The sequence below is a fragment of the Oncorhynchus clarkii genome, chromosome 27, assembly GCF_045791955.1.
Source record: "Oncorhynchus clarkii lewisi isolate Uvic-CL-2024 chromosome 27, UVic_Ocla_1.0, whole genome shotgun sequence".
In the NCBI taxonomy this organism is placed as follows: domain Eukaryota; kingdom Metazoa; phylum Chordata; class Actinopteri; order Salmoniformes; family Salmonidae; genus Oncorhynchus; species Oncorhynchus clarkii.
The window spans coordinates 45524099-45543385 of record NC_092173.1 but is presented as its reverse complement, the minus strand read 5'-3'; the positions used below and the strand labels follow the sequence as shown (position 1 = coordinate 45543385).

At 44.3% G+C, this 19287-nt stretch overlaps 1 protein-coding gene across 3 annotated transcripts in view; it reads right to left on the bottom strand.

Moving 5' to 3' along the window:
- Window positions 1-19287, bottom strand: part of LOC139386096 (capZ-interacting protein) — a 58419-nt gene that overhangs the window by 19301 nt on the left and 19831 nt on the right. The window contains exons 2-4 of one of the 3 annotated variants that reach the window (XM_071131519.1): window positions 5542-5622; window positions 1273-1350; window positions 916-996 (exon numbers count right to left, since the gene is read on the bottom strand). In XM_071131519.1, the coding sequence (XP_070987620.1) occupies window positions 916-996; window positions 1273-1350; window positions 5542-5622 (240 nt within the window). The remainder of the gene's footprint in view (window positions 1-915; window positions 997-1272; window positions 1351-5541; window positions 5623-19287) is intronic. The other 2 variants (XM_071131520.1, XM_071131521.1) reach the window with 2 other exon arrangements.

Genomic DNA, 19287 nt, shown 5'->3' with positions numbered 1-19287 from the left:
GAGTCAGACAGAGATCTCTAGAGCACCTCTACTGGTCTCTGAGTCAGACAGAGTTCTCTAGAGCACCTCTACTGGTCTCTGAGTCAGACAGAGTTCTCTAGAGCACCTCTACTGGTCTCTGAGTCAGACAGAGATCTCTAGAGCACCTCTACTGGTCTCTGAGTCAGACAGAGTTCTCTAGAGCACCTCTACTGGTCTCTGAGTCAGACAGAGATCTCTAGAGCACCTCTACTGGTCTCTGAGTCAGACAGAGATCTCTAGAGCACCTCTACTGGTCTCTGAGTCAGACAAAGTTCTCTAGAGCACCTCTACTGGTCTCTGAGTCAGACAGAGATCTCTAGAGCACCTCTACTGGTCTCTGAGTCAGACAGAGTTCTCTAGAGCACCTCTACTGGTCTCTGTGTCAGACATAGTCCTCTAGAGCACCTCTACTGGTCTCTGAGTCAGACAGAGTTCTCTAGAGCACCTCTACTGGTCTCTGTGTCAGACATAGTCCTCTAGAGCACCTCTACTGGTCTCTGAGTCAGACAGAGATCTCTAGAGCATTTAGAATAAACATGCAGAGTAGAAAGTTGGCTTCAGATTTTGACCGCAAGACAAGGATCAGGATATCCTGTTTCTTAAGAGAAGCCTAAACTCAGACACGGTGAACAAGGCTAAAACATGCCAACTGAGAGAGATAAAGCCTTGGTTGTTTCCTGCAACAACATCTACTAAAAGGTTTCACTGTGTTTTGAGGCACATTGAATAAAACTATTCTGTAAAAGTGATTTGAAAGTGCAAACAAAAGCTGGTACCAGATCTTAATATATATATATATTTTTTTTTGTCAACTTCTCAAACTATATCTTTGTCAGATCGGAGACCAGCTAGGCCAAGACATGGACAGCAACACACAGACAGTGATACACTGACCTGCAGCTTCTCGATGAGGGGGGAACTCTTGGAAGTCTTCATCTTGAATTTGGGGGGGTGTGGAGAGACGATGCTGGGTTTCTATGGACACGACAGACACCAAAGAGTTAACAGAGACGGTTGCCACTATAAGGCCAAGATAGGGACGACAGAGACAGACCACTAGAACGAAATCCCCAGAAAGAAGACAACTAACAGACCAAAAACATCACTCAGGCACGCTTGACATTTAAAGGTAATTTTCAGGCCTTTGTTTCAAAAAGGGGGAATTTCCTCGTAGCCAAATCAGCATTTCCCATTTTTTCATAATTGCAACATGACATTTTATGTCTAAAACAGAAAGTTGACAACTTCTACCTCCAGTTCCCCGTGGTCATGTTTCACGTCGTGAAGCTGCAGGGAGCCCGGAGGAGGCCTCCTTTTAACAGGCTTCCTCTGCAACACAATGACAGAATAGTTAATAACATACAAATACAGGCATTCAGATACAAATACAGGCATTCAGATACAAATACAGGCATTCAGATAAAACGCCAGGCATTCAGATACAAATACAGGCATTCAGATACAAATACTGGCATTCAGATACAAATACAGGCATTCAGATACAAATTCAGGCATTCAGATAAAACGTCAGGCATTCAGATACAAATACAGGCATTCAGATACAAATACTGACATTCAGATACAAATACAGGCATTCAGATACAAATACAGGCATTCAGATAAAACGTCAGGCATTCAGATACAAATACAGGCATTCAGATACAAATACAGGCATTCAGATACAAATACAGGCATTCAGATACAAATACTGGCATTCAGATACAAATACTGGCATTCAGATACAAATACAGGCATTCAGATAAAACTTCAGGCATTCAGATAAAACTTCAGGCATTCAGATACAAATACAGGCATTCAGATAAAACTTCAGGCATTCAGATACAAATACAGGCATTCAGATAATACTTCAGGCATTCAGATACAAATACAGGCATTCAGATACAAATACAGGCATTCAGATACAAATACTGACATTCAGATACAAATACTGACATTCAGATACAAATACAGGCATTCAGATACAAATACAGGCATTCAGATAAAACTTCAGGCATTCAGATAAAACGTCAGGCATTCAGATACAAATACAGGCATTCAGATAATACTTCAGGCATTCAGATACAAATACAGGCATTCAGATAATACTTCAGGCATTCAGATACAAATACAGGCATTCAGATACAAATACTGACATTCAGATACAAATACAGGCATTCAGATACAAATACAGGCATTCAGATACAAATACAGGCATTCAGATACAAATACAGGCATTCAGATACAAATACAGGCATTCGGGCATTGGTAACCTCTATACTAGTGTTGTCACGATACCAGGATTAGTATCACAGTATAATACAATGCAAACTACATTGCTACAGATGCTGGTCTGATACCCGTGCCAGCCGCGACCGGGAGACCCATGAGGCGACGGTGGGCTTTTGGTTTCTCTCTCTCTAAAAACAGAAATAAATCATTCCAATGTCTCAGTCCATGTTGAAGAAAGGCCTTTTTCTCACACTAGGTTATTTGAAATCAGAATAATCTCCAAAATATAGTTGAATTTTTTAAATTAAATTAAAAATTAATTAAGAAATATATAAAAGCCCCTTAGATATTAATTTATAATCCTCCAATCCTTTCAATCTAATTATTGGCGGAGAGTCACCTTATTGAAAAAAAAAATTATCTGATATAAATATAAAAAATGATATACTGTTGGCCTACCTTAGGCGACATGAGTCTCACTAGTGTTGAGTAATGTGCTGTTAAAAGTGGTGTAGGTCTTATTTATTTAAAGAGCATATTGAAGTTAGAAGCAATAGGATTTGAAGCAATTGCCTACCCGCTGTGGTCAACTATTTCAGCACCGTTTATGCGCTGCTCTGAGACAAGCATGGGGACTGGTCTTGATAAATTAAGGAGATTTTTATTTTCACTGAATCTCCGTTTGAGTATTGGTTAGACAACAATTGTGGTGTGGAAATGTTATGCTCTTAGCACTGTAGCCTACTCCCGACCGGTCACGTTGTACAGCGCCATATTTTGCTTCTCAAAGATGCCCTCTAGTGGTCAAACTAGCACTAACTGGCATTAATGGTAACAATGGCTGACAATTAAATAACGTGCCATAGAATTCTGCGGCAGCCTTCAAGGTGTAGCATGCAGTATGACGCAACTTTTACAGGAAGAACCACGGTGCCATCACAATACTCAATGCTAAAACGATACCAAAAACGATACCACGGGAAAATGAGAAGGTGTATTAGCCAAAGTCATAGAATGGCACTTGATCCAGACTTTTGAGTTCAATACATTTGAAATGTTTGATGACAGCCAGGTATGGATTAATGAATCAATTACACAATCAATTTGACTACGTAATATTATGGTCCTAATTTATTTGGATGGTAAATCTCGATCTATTGATAAAGTGGATAAATAAAAGGTGTAGCCTAGGCCTATTCAAAATACAGGTGAATCCCTATTCAGTAGGAGTGTGTGGATGCATTGAGTTATTGAGCTTGTGTGGGCTCATTTCATGGTGCTACAGATGAGACTTTCCATACGGGACTTATTTTACTGTTACTGATCAACAACTTTTTTTTTAAATAAAAGTGTGCGCTGTCTCTTTAAGACCCAATGATGTAATGCACACAGCGAGCATTGAGACCCCACCTCTTCCTGGTGAGTAACAGTATTGAGACCCCACCTCTTCCTGGTGAGTAACAGTATTGAGACCCCACCTCTTCCTGGTGAGTAACAGTACTGAGACCCCACCTCTTCCTGGTGAGTAACAGTATTGAGACCCCACCTCTTCCTGGTGAGTAACAGTACTGAGACCCCACCTCTTCCTGGTGAGTAACAGTACTGAGACCCCACCTCTTCCTGGTGAGTAACAGTATTGAGACCCCACCTCTTCCTGGTGAGTAACAGTATTGAGACCCCACCACTTCCTGGTGAGCAACAGTATTGAGACCCCACCTCTTCCTGGTGAGTAACAGTATTGAGACCCCACCTCTTCCTGGTGAGTAACAGTATTGAGACCCCAACACTTCCTGGTGAGTAACAGTATTGAGACCCCACCTCTTCCTGGTGAGTAACAGTATTGAGACCCCACCTCTTCCTGGTGAGTAACATTATTGAGACCCCACCTCTTCCTGGTGAGAGACAGTACTGAGTACTGAACGAGAGGAGAGATGTGACTGAGGCAAGGGCGAGGTAGTGAATGAATTACAATTTTTGGGGGGCAACGACTATAGTTTTTAAGTGACAATCAGCAACTTTGAAATCAGCATACTTTGCGTTATGGGTCTGCATATTATCACCAACAAAGTACTAGGGTAGTGAATTGATGTACAAGCTAGCAAGGAAAGTTAGCCTAGGAAGCTGGAAGCTACCGGTATCTTTTGTTCTTGCATTGTAAAGTCTTCTGGTGAACAGAAATTAACTATTGCAAAATTTCTACATGTTGCATTATTCAAGTGTGTTCAGTTCTGTGTAGTATGAGAGAGGAGATAACATGACACAGTCCAGACTCCCAGTGGTTCCTCAGGACAGACTAGAGTCAGTATGAGAGAGGAGATAACATGATACAGTCCAGACTCCCAGTGGTTCCTCAGTCCAGACTCCCAGTGGTTCCTCAGTCCAGACTAGAGTCAGTATGAGAGAGGAGATAACATGATATAGTCCAGACTCCCAGACTCCCAGTGGTTCCTCAGGACAGACTAGAGTCATTATGAGAGAGGCGATAACATGATACAGTCCAGACTCCCAGTGGTTCCTCAGCCCAGACTCCCAGTGGTTCCTCAGCCCAGACTCCCAGTGGTTCTTCAGGACAGACTCCCAGTGGTTCCTCAGGACAGACTCCCAGTGGTTCTTCAGGACAGACTCCCAGTGGTTCTTCAGGACAGACTCCCAGTGGTTCTTCACGACAGACTCCCAGTGGTTCCTCACGACAGACTCCCAGTGGTTCCTCAGGACAGACTCCCAGTGGTTCTTCAGGACAGACTCCCAGTGGTTCCTCAGGACAGACTCCCAGTGGTTCTTCAGGACAGACTCCCAGTGGTTCTTCAGGACAGACTCCCAGTGGTTCTTCAGGACAGACTCCCAGTGGTTCTTCAGGACAGACTCCCAGTGGTTCCTCAGGACAGACCAGAGTCAGTATGAGAGAGGAGATAACATGATACAGTCCAGACTCCCAGTGGTTCCTCAGGACAGACCAGAGCTAGCAATGAGTCCAGGTGGACCAGGCACGGTGTCTCGCGCTTTAAAGGGGACATCGGCTGCGCTGACAGACTCGATCCTCTCTCAATCAGTAGACAACGTGAGACACATTTAATAAAAATATCCAAATTAACAAAAATGATTGTACCGAACCGTTTTTTTTTTCCCTTCATGTTTTAGCATTTAAAAAGTACAGAAGTTTTGAGAATACAAATCAACACCTCCATTACAGAGGATAAACCAGTGAGTTAACCATCAACGACAGAGAAGGAGACAGACAGACATGACAACTTTACCACAGAACTAGAATGAGAAGCTGTTTAGGAACATTACCTCGTCGTGCGGAGTCGGCATGACGTGATCTTTGAATCTCCCGGCCAACTCGGCCACCGAAGACTTGACCGGTGAGTCCTGCTAAAACACAAAAAGGTCATACATTCAGCAACATAGAAACACCGTCACGAACATGACCTTTGGCATCGCCGCGAGCCGAGAAAGTACTCTGGACCCCAGTGCCTTCCGTTGAGGAGAAGGAGGTCCAACCTTCTAGATTTTCCTCGGAAGCATTTTGATCTCTCCCTGAATACAGAGCTGTGATTGTGGTTCTATCTGTCCACAGGAAGAGAGACACGGCATCCCAGACACAGCTGGCCAACATCATACTGCTGCATCTGCCTGGGACATGACATCAGGGTCTTTGTCTTGGCCTTCAGCCTTATCATCTTATCACTGGTTGTGTTGGCCTCTCTCTATCTACCTCTGCCATTATTTTCTCTCAGCTGCCCCCTCCTCCTCCTCCTCCTCCTCTCCCCCTCTACAGTCCCACTACTCCCCTTCTGATTTCTGGGTCTGACTCCTCAATGTTTTCTGTGTTCTCATCTGATGGCTATTAGGTCATTCCTGATATCTGTACAGCAGGGAGTGATACGGTGGTTTCTGTTTGGTGACCGAAGGCCTGGAGAGGCTTAAACGTACCCCAGCATGTATTCTCTCAGCCCCAAATGGTACCCTATTCCCATGTAGTGCACTATGTAGGTGACATTTGAGACCCAATCTACACTACTGTTGTCCATTTAGATTCCCAGTTCCCATAACTGTTAGGACAAGCTCAGCGTGCTTTGGAGGCTTTTGATTGGCCAAGTTGTTTGTAGCATGAAAGGGAATGTGAATTGTTGAAATATTCTGACGACCTCTCTCTGCCTGTTGGAGAACGGCCTTGAGCTCTCTCTGTCTGTTGGAGAACTGCCTTGAGCTCTCTCTGCCTGTTGGAAAACGGCCTTGAGCTCTCTCTGCCTGTTGGAGAACGGCCTTGAGCTCTCTCTGCCTGTTGGAGAACGGCCTTGAGCTCTCTCTGCCTGTTAGAGAACGGCCTTGAGCTCTCTCTGCCTGTTAGAGAACGGCCTTGAGCTCTCTCTGCCTGTTAGAGAACGGCCTTGAGCTCTCTCTGCCTGTTAGAGAACGGCCTTGAGCTCTCTCTGCCTGTTAGAGAACGGCCTTGAGCTCTCTCTGCCTGTTAGAGAGCGTCCTTGAGCTCTCTCTGTCAGAGAACGGCTTTGAGCTCTCTCTGCCTCTCTCTGCCTGTTAGAGAACAGCCTTGAGCTCTCTCTAGTCCATTAGTTCTGTTCACGGAAACACATATCTCCCACCACATTCTTAACAACAGTCCCAGATATACACACAACATTCCACTTTAATCACACTTTATTTTTCTTCTCTCCCCATTCTTCCCCCTCTCTCCCCCTATCCTCCTCTCTCAGAATGACATCACCCACCTCTCTCCCTCCACCCAGTTGTATTACGCCATCATGGACTGACTGACTGAAGAGAGAGAGAGAGAGAGAGAGAGAGAGAGAGAGAGAGAGAGAGAGACAGCTTCTCCATCCTGGAGGGGGAAATCAATCATTTCCAGGCCCAGGGACATGTACTAGTCTGTGGCGACCTAAATGCCAGAACCGGACAAGAACCTGACACCCTAAGCACACAGGGGGACAAACACCTGCCTGGAGGTGACAGCATTCCCTCCCACATATGCCCCCCTAGGCACAACTATGACAACATAACCAACAAAAACGGGTCACAACTCCTGCAGCTCTGTCGCACGCTGGGTGTGTACATAGTCAACGGTAGGCTTCGAGGGGACTCCTATGGTAGGTACACCTATAGCTCATCTCTTGGCAGTAGTACTGTAGACTACTTTATCACCGACCTCAACCCAGAGTCTCTCAGAGCGTTCACAGTCAGCCCACTGACACCCCTATCAGACCACAGCAAAATCACAGTCTACTTAAACAGAGCAATAATCAATCATGAGGCATCAAAGCCAAAGGAACTGAGTAACATTAAGAAATGCTATAGATGGAAGGAATGCAGTTTGGAAACCTACCAAAAAACAATTAGGCAACAACAAATTCAATCCCTTTTAGACAATTTCCTGGGTAAAACGTTCCGCTGTAATAGTGAAGGTGTAAACTTGGCAGTAGAAAATCTTAACAGTATATTTGACCTCTCAGCTTCCCTATCAAATCTAAAAATCTCAAATAGAAAACCGAAGAAAATTAACAATAATGACAAATGGTTTGATGAAGAATGCAAAAATCTAAGAAAGAAATTGAGAAACCTGTCCAACCAAAAACATAGAGACCCGGAAAACCTGAGTCTACGCCTTCACTATGGTGAATCACTAAAACAATACAGAAATACACTACGGAAAAAGAAGGAACAGCACGTCAGAAATCAGCTCAATGCAATTGAAGAATCCATAGACTCTAACCACTTCTGGGAAAATTGGAAAACACTAAACAAACAACAACAAGAAGAATTATCTATCCAAAATGGAGATGTATGGGTAAACCACTTCTCCAATCTTTTTGGCTCTATAACAAAGAATAAAGAGCAAAAACATATACATGATCAAATACAGATCTTAGAATCATCTATTAAAGACTACCAGAACCCACTGGATTCTCTAATTACATTGAATGAGTTACAGGACAAAATAAAAACCCTCCAACCCAAAAAGGCCTGTGGTGTTGATGGTATCCTCAATGAAATGATCAAATATACAGACAACAAATTCCAATTGGCTATACTAAAACTCTTTAACATCATACTTAGCTCTGGCATCTTCCCCAATATTTGGAACCAAGGACTGATCACCCCAATCCACAAAAGTGGAGACAAATTTGACCCCAATAACTACCGTGGAATATGTGTCAACAGTAACCTTGGGAAAATCCTCTGCATTATTATTAACAGCAGACTCGTACATTTCCTCAATGAAAACAATGTACTGAGCAAATGTCAAATTGGCTTTTTACCAAATTACCGTACAACAGACCATGTATTCACCCTGCACACCCTAATTGACAACCAAACAAACCAAAACAAAGGCAAAGTCTTCTCATGCTTTGTTGATTTCAAAAAAGCCTTCGACTCAATCTGGCATGAGGGTCTGCTATACAAACTGATGGAAAGTGGTGTTGGGGGTAAAACATACGACATTATAAAATCCATGTACACAAACAACAAGTGTGCAGTTAAAATTGGCAAAAAACACACACATTTCTTCACACAGGGTCGTGGGGTTAGACAGAGATGCAGCTTAAGCCCCACCCTCTTCAACATATATATCAACGAATTGGCGCGGGCACTAGAAAAGTCTGCAGCACCCGGCCTCCCCCTGCTAGAATCCGAAGTCAAATGTCTACTGTTTGCTGATGATCTGGTGCTTCTGTCACCAACCAAGGAGGGCCTACAGCAGCACCTAGATCTTATGCACAGATTCTGTCAGACCTGGGCCCTGACAGTAAATCTCAGTAAGACCAAAATAATGGTGTTCCAAAAAAGGTCCAGTCACCAGGACCACAAATACAAATTCAATCTAGACACTGTTGCCCTAGAGCACACAAAAAACTATACATACCTTGGCCTAAACATCAGCGCCACAGGTAACTTCCACAAAGCTGTGAACGATCTGAGAGACAAGGCAAGAAGGGCATTCTATGCCATCAAAAGAAACATAAATTTCAACATACCAAATAGGATCTGGCTAAAAATACTTGAATCAGTCATAGAGCCCATTGCCCTTTATGGTTGTGAGGTCTGGGGTCCGCTCACCAACCAAGACTTCACAAAATGGGACAAACACCAAATTGAGACTCTGCACGCAGAATTCTGCAAAAATATCCTCCGTGTACAACGTAGAACACCAAATAATGCATGCAGAGCAGAATTAGGCCGATACCCACTAATTATCAAAATCCAGAAAAGAGCCGTTAAATTCTACAACCACCTAAAAGGAAGTGATTCACAAACCTTCCATAACAAAGCCATCACCTACAGAGAGATGAACCTGGAGAAGAGTCCCCTAAGCAAGCTGGTCCTGGGGCTCTGTTCACAAACACAAACACACCCTACAGAGCCCCAGGACAACAGCACAATTAGACCCAACCAAATCATGAGAAAACAAAAAGATAATTACTTGACACATTGGAAAGAATTAACAAAAAAACAGAGCAAACTAGAATGCTATTTGGCCCTAAACAGAGAGTACACAGCGGCAGAATACCTGACCACTGTGACTGACCCAAAATTAAGGAAAGCTTTGACTATGTACAGACTCAGTGAGCATAGCCTTGCTATTGAGAAAGGCCGCCGTAGGCAGACATGGCTCTCAAGAGAAGACAGGCTATGTGCTCACTGCCCACAAAATGAGGTGGAAACTGAGCTGCACTTCCTAACCTCCTGCCCAATGTATGACCATATTAGAGAGACATATTTCCCTCAGATTACACAGATCCACAAAGAATTCGAAAACAAATCCAAATTTGAAAAACTCCCATATCTACTGGGTGAAATTCCACAGTGTGCCATCACAGCAGCAAGATTTGTGACCTGTTGCCACGAGAAAAGGGCAACCAGTGAAGAACACACACCATTGTAAATACAACCCATATTTATGCTTATTTATTTTATCGTGTGTCCTTTAACCATTTGTACATTGTTAAAACACTGTATATATATATATATAATATGACATTTGTAATGTCTTTACTGTTTTGAAACCTCTGTATGTGTAATGTTTACTGTTAATTTTTGTTGTTTTTCACTTTATATTTTCACTTTGTATGTTGTCTACCTCACTTGCTTTGGCAATGTTAACACATGTTTCCCATGCCAATAAAGCCCTTGAATTGAATTGAATTGAGAGAGAGAGAGAGAGAGAGAGAGAGAGAGAGAGAGAGAGAGAGAGAGAAAGAGAGACAGAGACAGAGAGAGAGAGAGACAGAGAGAGAGAGAGAGACAGAGAGAGAGAGAGAGACAGAGAGAGAGAGAGAGAGAGAGAGAGACAGAGAGAGAGAGACAGAGACAGAGAGAGAGAGAGAGAGAGAGAGAGAGAGAGAGAGAGAGAGAGAGAGAGAGAGAGAGACAGAGAGAGAGAGAGAGAGAGAGAGAGAGAGACAGAGAGTGTGTGTGTGTTAATGCCACTCAGTGCCTCCCTTTCTGGGTCTGGTCCACAACCCAGTCCTTTAACGTCCTTTCCTGAGCCTGATGTTTTTTCCCCTCCCTGATATATCTAGCTCATATCTAGCCCCCCTCCCCCTGATATATCTAGCTCACTGGGGTGACCCCCGCCTGATGTATCTAGCTCACTGGGGAGACCCCCCCCCCCCCCCCCCAGCCTCAGCCTATATTTAGTGGCCCCTGATTGTTGAACACGGTTCCTGTGTGTGTGGAAAACTAAGCTCCTCTATAGTTCAGACCTGAGAGACAAAAACAACAAGGAGAAACTGTTTTATTCAACATTCAGTTAGTTGTTCTGATTGGACTGACGCAGAGCTGGAGGGGTTCTGACAACAAGCACGGGAATAGAATGGCGCACTAGCCCACCACACACACGCCATTCAGAGACAGAGCCTGTGTTCTCTCTAGAAAGTAATAGATTATTTCTGTAAGACAACCAACCCAGTTATAGATTAACTTTGTTTCAGTCAGCTGATACTCAGCTGAGCTCTGGCGAAGAACAGAAGAGGAGAAGATAACAGAGGAGAACAGAGGAGAGCAGAGGAGAAGAGAAGAGAGGAGAAGACAACAGAGGAGAAGACAACAGAGGAGAAGACAACAGAGGAGAAGACAACAGAGGACAACAGAACAGAGGAGAAGAGAACAGAGGAGAAGACAACAGAGGTGAAGAAAAGACAACAGAGGTGAAAACAAGACAAAAGAGGAGAAAAGACAACAGAGGAGAACAGAGAAGAGAAGAGAAGAGAAGAGAACAGAGAAGAGAGGAGAAGAGAACAGAGGAGAACAGAGGAGAAGAGAACAGAGAAGAGAGGAGAAGAGAACAGAGAAGAGAAGAGAACAGAGGAGAAGAGAACAGAGAAGAGAACAGAGAAGAGGAGAAGAGGAGAACAGAGAAGAGAAGAGAGGAGAAGAGAACAGATAAGAGGAGAAGAGGAGAACAGAGAAGAGAAGAGAACAGAGGAGAAGAGAAGTGTGGGAAACAACTTACTGTCCCAGCAGGGGAGAGCAGAACAGGGAGAGACAGAGAACAGGGTCAGTCCAGGGAGAAGCTCTATTTTAGGGGACCAAGGCCTGGGAACAAGCCCAGAAGCACTCAACATGGTCTGGATCACTGGTCTGGACGTAACCCCTGACCTCTGAGGTCTGAGGAGATCTGTCCACTCTAAAGACCCTGTCCTCTCTTCTATTCCTTCCCCACTACATTGTCATGAAGCGCTTGTCCCCAAGCTATTGTACAGTAACTTTACTACATTATCTTTACTACAGTAACTTTACTACAGTATCATTACTACAGTAACTTTGCTACATTATCATTGCTACAGTATCATTACTACAGTATCATTACTACAGTATCATTACTACAGTACCATTACTACAGTACCATTACTACAGTAGCATTACTACAGTATCATTACTACAGTATCATTACTACAGTAGCATTGCTACAGTATCATTACTACAGTATCATTACTACAGTATCTTTACTACGGTATTTTTACTAAAGTATTTTTACTACAGTATCACTACTGCGGTATCATTACTACAGTATGTTTTACTACATTATCATTACTACAGTATCATTACTACAGTATCTGTACTACGGTGTCTTCACTACAGTATCTTTACTACAGTATCTTTACTACAGTATCATTACTACAGTATCTTTAGTTCAGTATCATTACTGCAGTATCTTTAGTTCAGTATCATTACTACAGTATCTTTAGTTCAGTATCACTACTACAGTACCATTACTACAGTATCATTACTACAGTATGTTTACTACAGTATCATTACTACAGTATCATTACTACAGTATCATTACTACAGTATCTTTAGTTCAGTATCATTACTACAATACCATTACTACAGTATCTTTACTACAGTACCATTACAACAGTATCATTACTACAGTATCTTTAGTTCAGTATCATTACTACAGTATCTTTACTACAGTATCATTAGTTCAGTACATGGCTGGAAAAGGAATCAGCGATGAGAGTTAGACTACTAATACCAGTGTCCCCTTATGGGCCCTGGTCTAAAGTAGTGCACTATATAGGAAGTAGGGTGCCATAGAGCTCTGGTCTAAAGTAGTGCACTAAATAGGGTTCCATAGTTGTCTGGTCTAAAGTAGTCCACTATATAGGGAATATAGTGGCATAGGGCCCTGTTCTAAAGTAGTGCACTATATAGGGAATAGGGTTCCATAGGGCTCTGGTCTAAAGTAGTGCACTATATAGGGAATAGGGTCTAAAGTAGTGCACTATATAGGGAATAGGGTCTAAAGTAGTACACGAGGTTAACGAGATACAAGCTATTAGCGAATCCCTGACCTCGCTCTGTGTCTTCCCAGATGCTCTCGGGGTCGAGGTTAACGAGATACAAGCTATTAACGAATCCCTGACCTCGCTCTGTTTTCCCCACACACGGCCTGTTGTTTACAGTATGAGGCTTGGCCAATAAAGACAGAGAATCGGTACGCACGCATACATTACATGTATGGAGATACAACCTAATGTCTCCAGTCAGACATGCAGTGAATGATCCAGCTGACCCTGGGAAAGGTCAACATTACGATGCCTGGCTTCGTCTACCGATCATCTCTATTCCTGAACCATGAAGATCCAAGAACATGACACTGTAACCCCTGGCGCGCACGCACACACACACACACGTAAACACTGTAACCCCTGGTGCGCGTGCGCACGCACGCACACACACACACACACACACACACGTAAACACTAACTCTGAGACTGTATCTGCTTGCCGAGTCCAGTTGGTGGTTCAAGTCCAGCTGACGTGATCTGTCGCTGTCGGAGAGTTAATGCCATGATTCAGGTGATGATTAATGCCATGATTCAGGTGATGATTAACGCAATGATCTACCACCCCTCCCTGTACTAATCTTAGATAAGCTTTGAAATTTCTCTGAGAAAACTGAGAAAGCAGTCTAGCAATTTCACAAGCAAATAAAAGAGAGCTACCATATCCCAGCTGTCCAGCAGGGTGCTGTTGCCGTGGTCTACGTTCTGGGCTAGGGTGCTGTTGTCCTGGTCTACGTTCTGGGCTAGGGTGCTGTTGTCCTGGTCTACGTTCTGGGCTAGGGTGCTGTATTCCTGGTCTACGTTCTGGGCTAGGGTGCTGTTGTCCTGGTCTACGTTCTGGGCTAGGGTGCTGTTGTTCTGGTCTACGTTCTGGGCTAGAGTGCTGTTGTCCTGGTTTACGTTCTGGGCTAGGGTGCTGTTGTCCCGGACTACGTTCTGGGCTAGGGTGCCGTTGTCCCAGACTACATTCTGGGCTAGGGTGCTGTTGTCCTGGTCTACGTTCTGGGCTAGGGTGCTGTTGTCCTGGTCTACGTTCTGGGCTAGGGTGCTGTTGTCCTGGTCTACGTTCTGGGCTAGGGTGCTGTTGTCCCGGTCTACATTCTGGGCTAGGATGCTGTTGTCCTGGTCTACGTTCTGGGCTAGGGTGCTGTTGTCCTGGTCTACATTCTGGGCTAGGGTGCTGTTGTCCCGGACTATGTTCTGGGCTTAGTGGATGGTCTGGATCTGGCCTGTGTTCTCTCCAATCAGAAGGGACCTGGCCACAGAACACCTGCTCCAAAGTCAGCCTACACTGAAAAACAGTACACACACACCGTTTTTCATTCAGGTTAGGCTCCAACTTGTTAAAACTGGTCAGAGAGCAGACAGCCAGCCACCTTCTCTCTCTCTCTCCACCTTTCTGACCAGGAAAACATGAGGGTGTTTTTGGATTGGCCTTCCTCTTTCCTCTCTCTGAATATCTCACTTTTCCACGACATTCATTCACAGGTTGCTTGTTTGTCTGACACGTGTGTGAGTGAGTGAGTGAGTGAGTGAGAGAGAGAGAGCGAGAGAGTGTCCCAAATGATACCCTATTGCCTACATAGTCCTGGTAGTTGCAAGCAAAGGCTAGCTTTTAAAACATAAATTTGCATCCTGTAGCAATAATTCCCAAAAGTTCTGGGACACTGTAACGTCCATGGAGAATAAGAGCACCTCCTCCCAGCTGCCCAGTGCACTGAGGAGAGGAAACACTGTCACCACCGATAAATCCACAATAACTGAGAATTTCAAGAAGCATTTTTCTATGGCTGGCAATGCTTTCCACCTGGCTACCCATACCCTGGCCAACAGCTCTGCACCTCCGACAGCAACTTGCCCAAGCCTCCTCCGCTTCTCATTCACCCAAATCCAGATAGCTGATGTTCTGAAAGAGCTGCAAAATCTGGACAATCTGGTCAGCTGGGCTAGACAATCTGGACCCACTCTTTCTAAAATTATCCACTGCAAATGTTGCAACCCCTATTACTAGTCTGTTCAACCTCTCTTTCGTATCGTCCGAGATCCTTATTGGAAAGCTGCTGCGGTCATCCCCCTCTTCAAAGGGGGAGATACTCTAGACCCAAACTGTTACAGACCTATATCCATCCTGCCCTGCCTTTCTAAAGTCTTTGAAAGCCATGTTCATAAACAGATCACTGCCCATTTCGAATCCCACCGTACCTTCTCCGTTGGTTTCAGAGCTGGTCACGGGTGCACCTCAGCCACGCTCAAGGTCCTAAATGATATCATAACCGCCATCGATAAAAGACAATACTGTGCAGCTGTATTCATCGACCTGACCAAGGCTTTGAACTCTGTCAAGCACCATATTCTTATCGGCAGACTCGACAGCCTTGGTTTCTCAAATGACTGCCTCGCCTGGTTCACCAACAACTTCTCAGACAGAGTTCAGTGTGTCAAATCAGAGGGCCTGTTGTCTGGACCTCTGGAAGACTCTATGGGGGTGCCACAGGGTTCAATTCTCGGGCCGACTCTTTTCTCAGTATATATCAATGATGTCGCTCTTGCTGCTGGTCCATCTGATCCACCTCTACGCAGATGACACCATTCTGGATACTTCTGGCCCTTCTTTGGACACTTTGTTAACAAACCCCCAGAAGAGCTTCAATGTCATACAACACTCCTTCCGTGGCCTCCAACTGATTTTAAACACTAGTAAAACTAAATGCATGCTTTTCAACCATTCACTGCCCGCACCTGCCCGCCCGACCAGCATCACTACCATGGACGGCTCTGACTTAGAATATGTGAACAACTACAAATACCTAGGTGTCTGGTTAGACTGTAAACTCTCCTTCCAGACTCACATTAAGCTTCTCCAATCCAAAATGAAATTTAGAATGGGCTTACTATTTTGCAACAAAGCCTCCTTCACTCATGCTGCAAAACATACCCTCGTAAAACTGACAATTCTACCGATACTCAACTTCGGCAATGTCATTTACAAAATAGTCTCCAACACTCTACTCAGCAAATTGGATGCAGTCTATCACAGTGCCATGCGTTTTGTCACCAAAGCCCCATATACTACCCACCACTGCAGCCTGTACGCTCTCGTTGGCTGGCCCTCTCTTCACATTTGTCGCCAAACCCACTGGCTCCAGGTCATCTATAAGTTTTTGCTAGGTAAAGCCCCGCCTTATCTCAGCTCACTGGTAACCATAGCAACGCCCACCCGTAGCACCCGCTCCAGCAGGTATATCTCACTGGTCACCCCCAAAGCCAACTCCTCCTTTGTCCACCTTTCCTTCCAGTTCTCTGCTGCCAATGACTGGAACGAACACTAACTTGAAACATCAGCTGTCAGAGCAGCTTACCGATCACTGCACCTGTACACAGCCCATCTGTAAATAGCCCATCCAACTACCTCATCCCCATATTGTTATTTATTCTTGCTCTTTTGCACCCCAGTATCTCTACTTGCACATTCATCTGCACATCTATTCACTCCAGTGTTAATTTGCTAAATTGTAATTATTTCGCCACTATGACCTATTTATTGCCTTTCCTCCCTAATCTTACTACATTTTCACACACTGTACACAGATTATTCTATTCCTGTGTTATTGACTGTACGCTTGTTTATTCCATGTGTAACTCTGTTGTTTTTGGTCGCACTGTTTTGCTTTATCTTGGCCAGGTCGCAGTTGTAAATGAGAACTTGTTCTCAACTGGCCTCCCTGGTTAAACAAAGGTGAAATAAAAATAGTGCACTACTTTGACCACAGCACTATGGGCTTTATAGGGCTCTGTGTCCTATATAGGGAATAGGTTTCCATTTGGGACACTTGTAATGGTAACTTCACTTCTTACTGGAACTACAAAGAACGGTACACAAACACACAGACATTAAGTGTGCCTGACATTATGATTTATTTATTTAATTTATCCGTTATTTTACCAGGTAAGTTGACTGAGAACACATTCTCATTTACCTCAACGACCTGGGGAATAGTTACAGGGGAGAGGAAGGGGGATGAATGAGCCAATTGTCAACTGGGGATGATTAGGTGACAGTGATGGTTTGAACCAGACTATAGTGTGTCCTGTCAGGTCTGAACCAGACTATAGTGTGTTGTATGAGGTCTGAACCAGACTATAGTGTGTCCTGTCAGGTCTGAACCAGACTATAGTGTGTCCTGTCAGGTCTGAACCAGACTATAGTGTGTCCTATCAGGTCTGAACCAGACTATAGTGTGTCCTATCAGGTCTGAACCAGACTATAGTGTGTTGTATCAGGTCTGAACCAGACTATAGTGTGTTGTATCAGGTCTGAACCAGACTATAGTGTGTTGTATCAGGTCTGAACCAGACTATAGTGTGTTGTATCAGGTCTGAACCAGACTATAGTGTGTTGTATCAGGTCTGAACCAGACTATAGTGTGTTGTATCAGGTCTGAACCAGACTATAGTGTGTTGTATCAGGTCTGAACTAGACTATAGTGTGTTGTATCAGGTCTGAACCAGACTATAGTGTGTTGTATCAGGTCTGAACCAGACTATAGTGTGTTGTATCAGGTCTGAACCAGACTATAGTGTGTTGTATCAGGTCTGAACCAGACTATAGTGTGTTGTATCAGGTCTGAACCAGACTATAGTGTGTTGTATGAGGTCTGAACCAGACTATAGTGTGTCCTGTCAGGTCTGAACCAGACTATAGTGTGTTGTATCAGGTCTGATCCAGACTATAGTGTGTTGTATCAGGTCTGAACCAGACTATAGTGTGTTGTATCAGGTCTGAACCAGACTATAGTGTGTTGTATCAGGTCTGAACCAGACTATAGTGTGTTGTATCAGGTCTGAACCAGACTATAGTGTGTCCTGTCAGGTCTGAACCAGACTATAGTGTGTCCTATCAGGTCTGAACCAGACTATAGTGTGTTGTATCAGGTCTGAACCAGACTATAGTGTGTTGTATCAGGTCTGAACCAGACTATAGTGTGTTGTATCAGGTCTGAACCAGACTATAGTGTGTTGTATCAGGTCTGAACTAGACTATAGTGTGTTGTATCAGGTCTGAACCAGACTATAGTGTGTTGTATCAGGTCTGAACCAGACTATAGTGTGTTGTATCAGGTCTGAACCAGACTATAGTGTGTTGTATCAGGTCTGAACCAGACTATAGTGTGTCCTGACAGGTCTGAACCAGACTATAGTGTGTTGTATCAGGTCTGAACCAGACTATAGTGTGTTGTATCAGGTCTGAACCAGACTATAGTGTGTTGTATCAGGTCTGAACCAGACTATAGTGTGTTGTATCAGGTCTGAACCAGACTATAGTGTGTTGTATCAGGTCTGAACCAGACTATAGTGTGTTGTATCAGGTCTGAACCAGACTATAGTGTGTCCTGACAGGTCTGAACCAGACTATAGTGTGTTTTATCAGGTCTGAACCAGACTATAGTGTGTTGTATCAGGTCTGAACCAGACTATAGTGTGTTGTATCAGGTCTGAACCAGACTATAGTGTGTTGTATCAGGTCTGAACCAGACTATAGTGTGTTGTATCAGGTCTGAACCAGACTATAGTGTGTCCTGTCAGGTCTGAACTAGACTATGGTGTGTCCTGTCAGTGCTTAGGAGCCAGATATCTAACTGACCTGTGTGAGTAAGTTGTGATGCTAACCGAGGGAAACATTAACTGATGAGATACAGCTGTCACATAGTTGTTCCAACCACCCAGCCTGTTCTGGGTTATCCTAATGTGTGGGGTTTTAATTAAAACACCTCATCAGCTTCCAACAATGTTCAACAGATACAGTGTAAGACTGGGCCTGGCCAAAGTGTAGTGATAACAAATATTAAGTCAAGCAGAAGCTCCCTCCTTAAAGCTGCCTGACAGAGAATGGCCTTGAGCGCTCTCTCTCTCTGTGTCTCTCTCTGTGTGTCTCTCTCACTCTGTGTGTCTCTCTCACTCTGTGTGTGTCTCACTCTGTGTGTCTCTCTCTCTCTGTGTGTGTCTCACTCTGTCTCTCTCTCTCTCTCTCTCTCTCTCTCTCTCTCTCTCTCTCTCTCTCTCTCTCTCTCTCTCTCTCTCTCTCTCTCTCTCTCTCTCTCCCTCCCTCCCTCCCTCCCTCCCTCTCTCCCTCTCTCCCTCCCTCCCTCCCTCCCTCCCTCCCTCCCTCCCCCCCTCGCTCTCCCTCCCTCCCTCTCTCTCTCTCCCTCCCTCTCTCTCTCTCCCTCCCTCC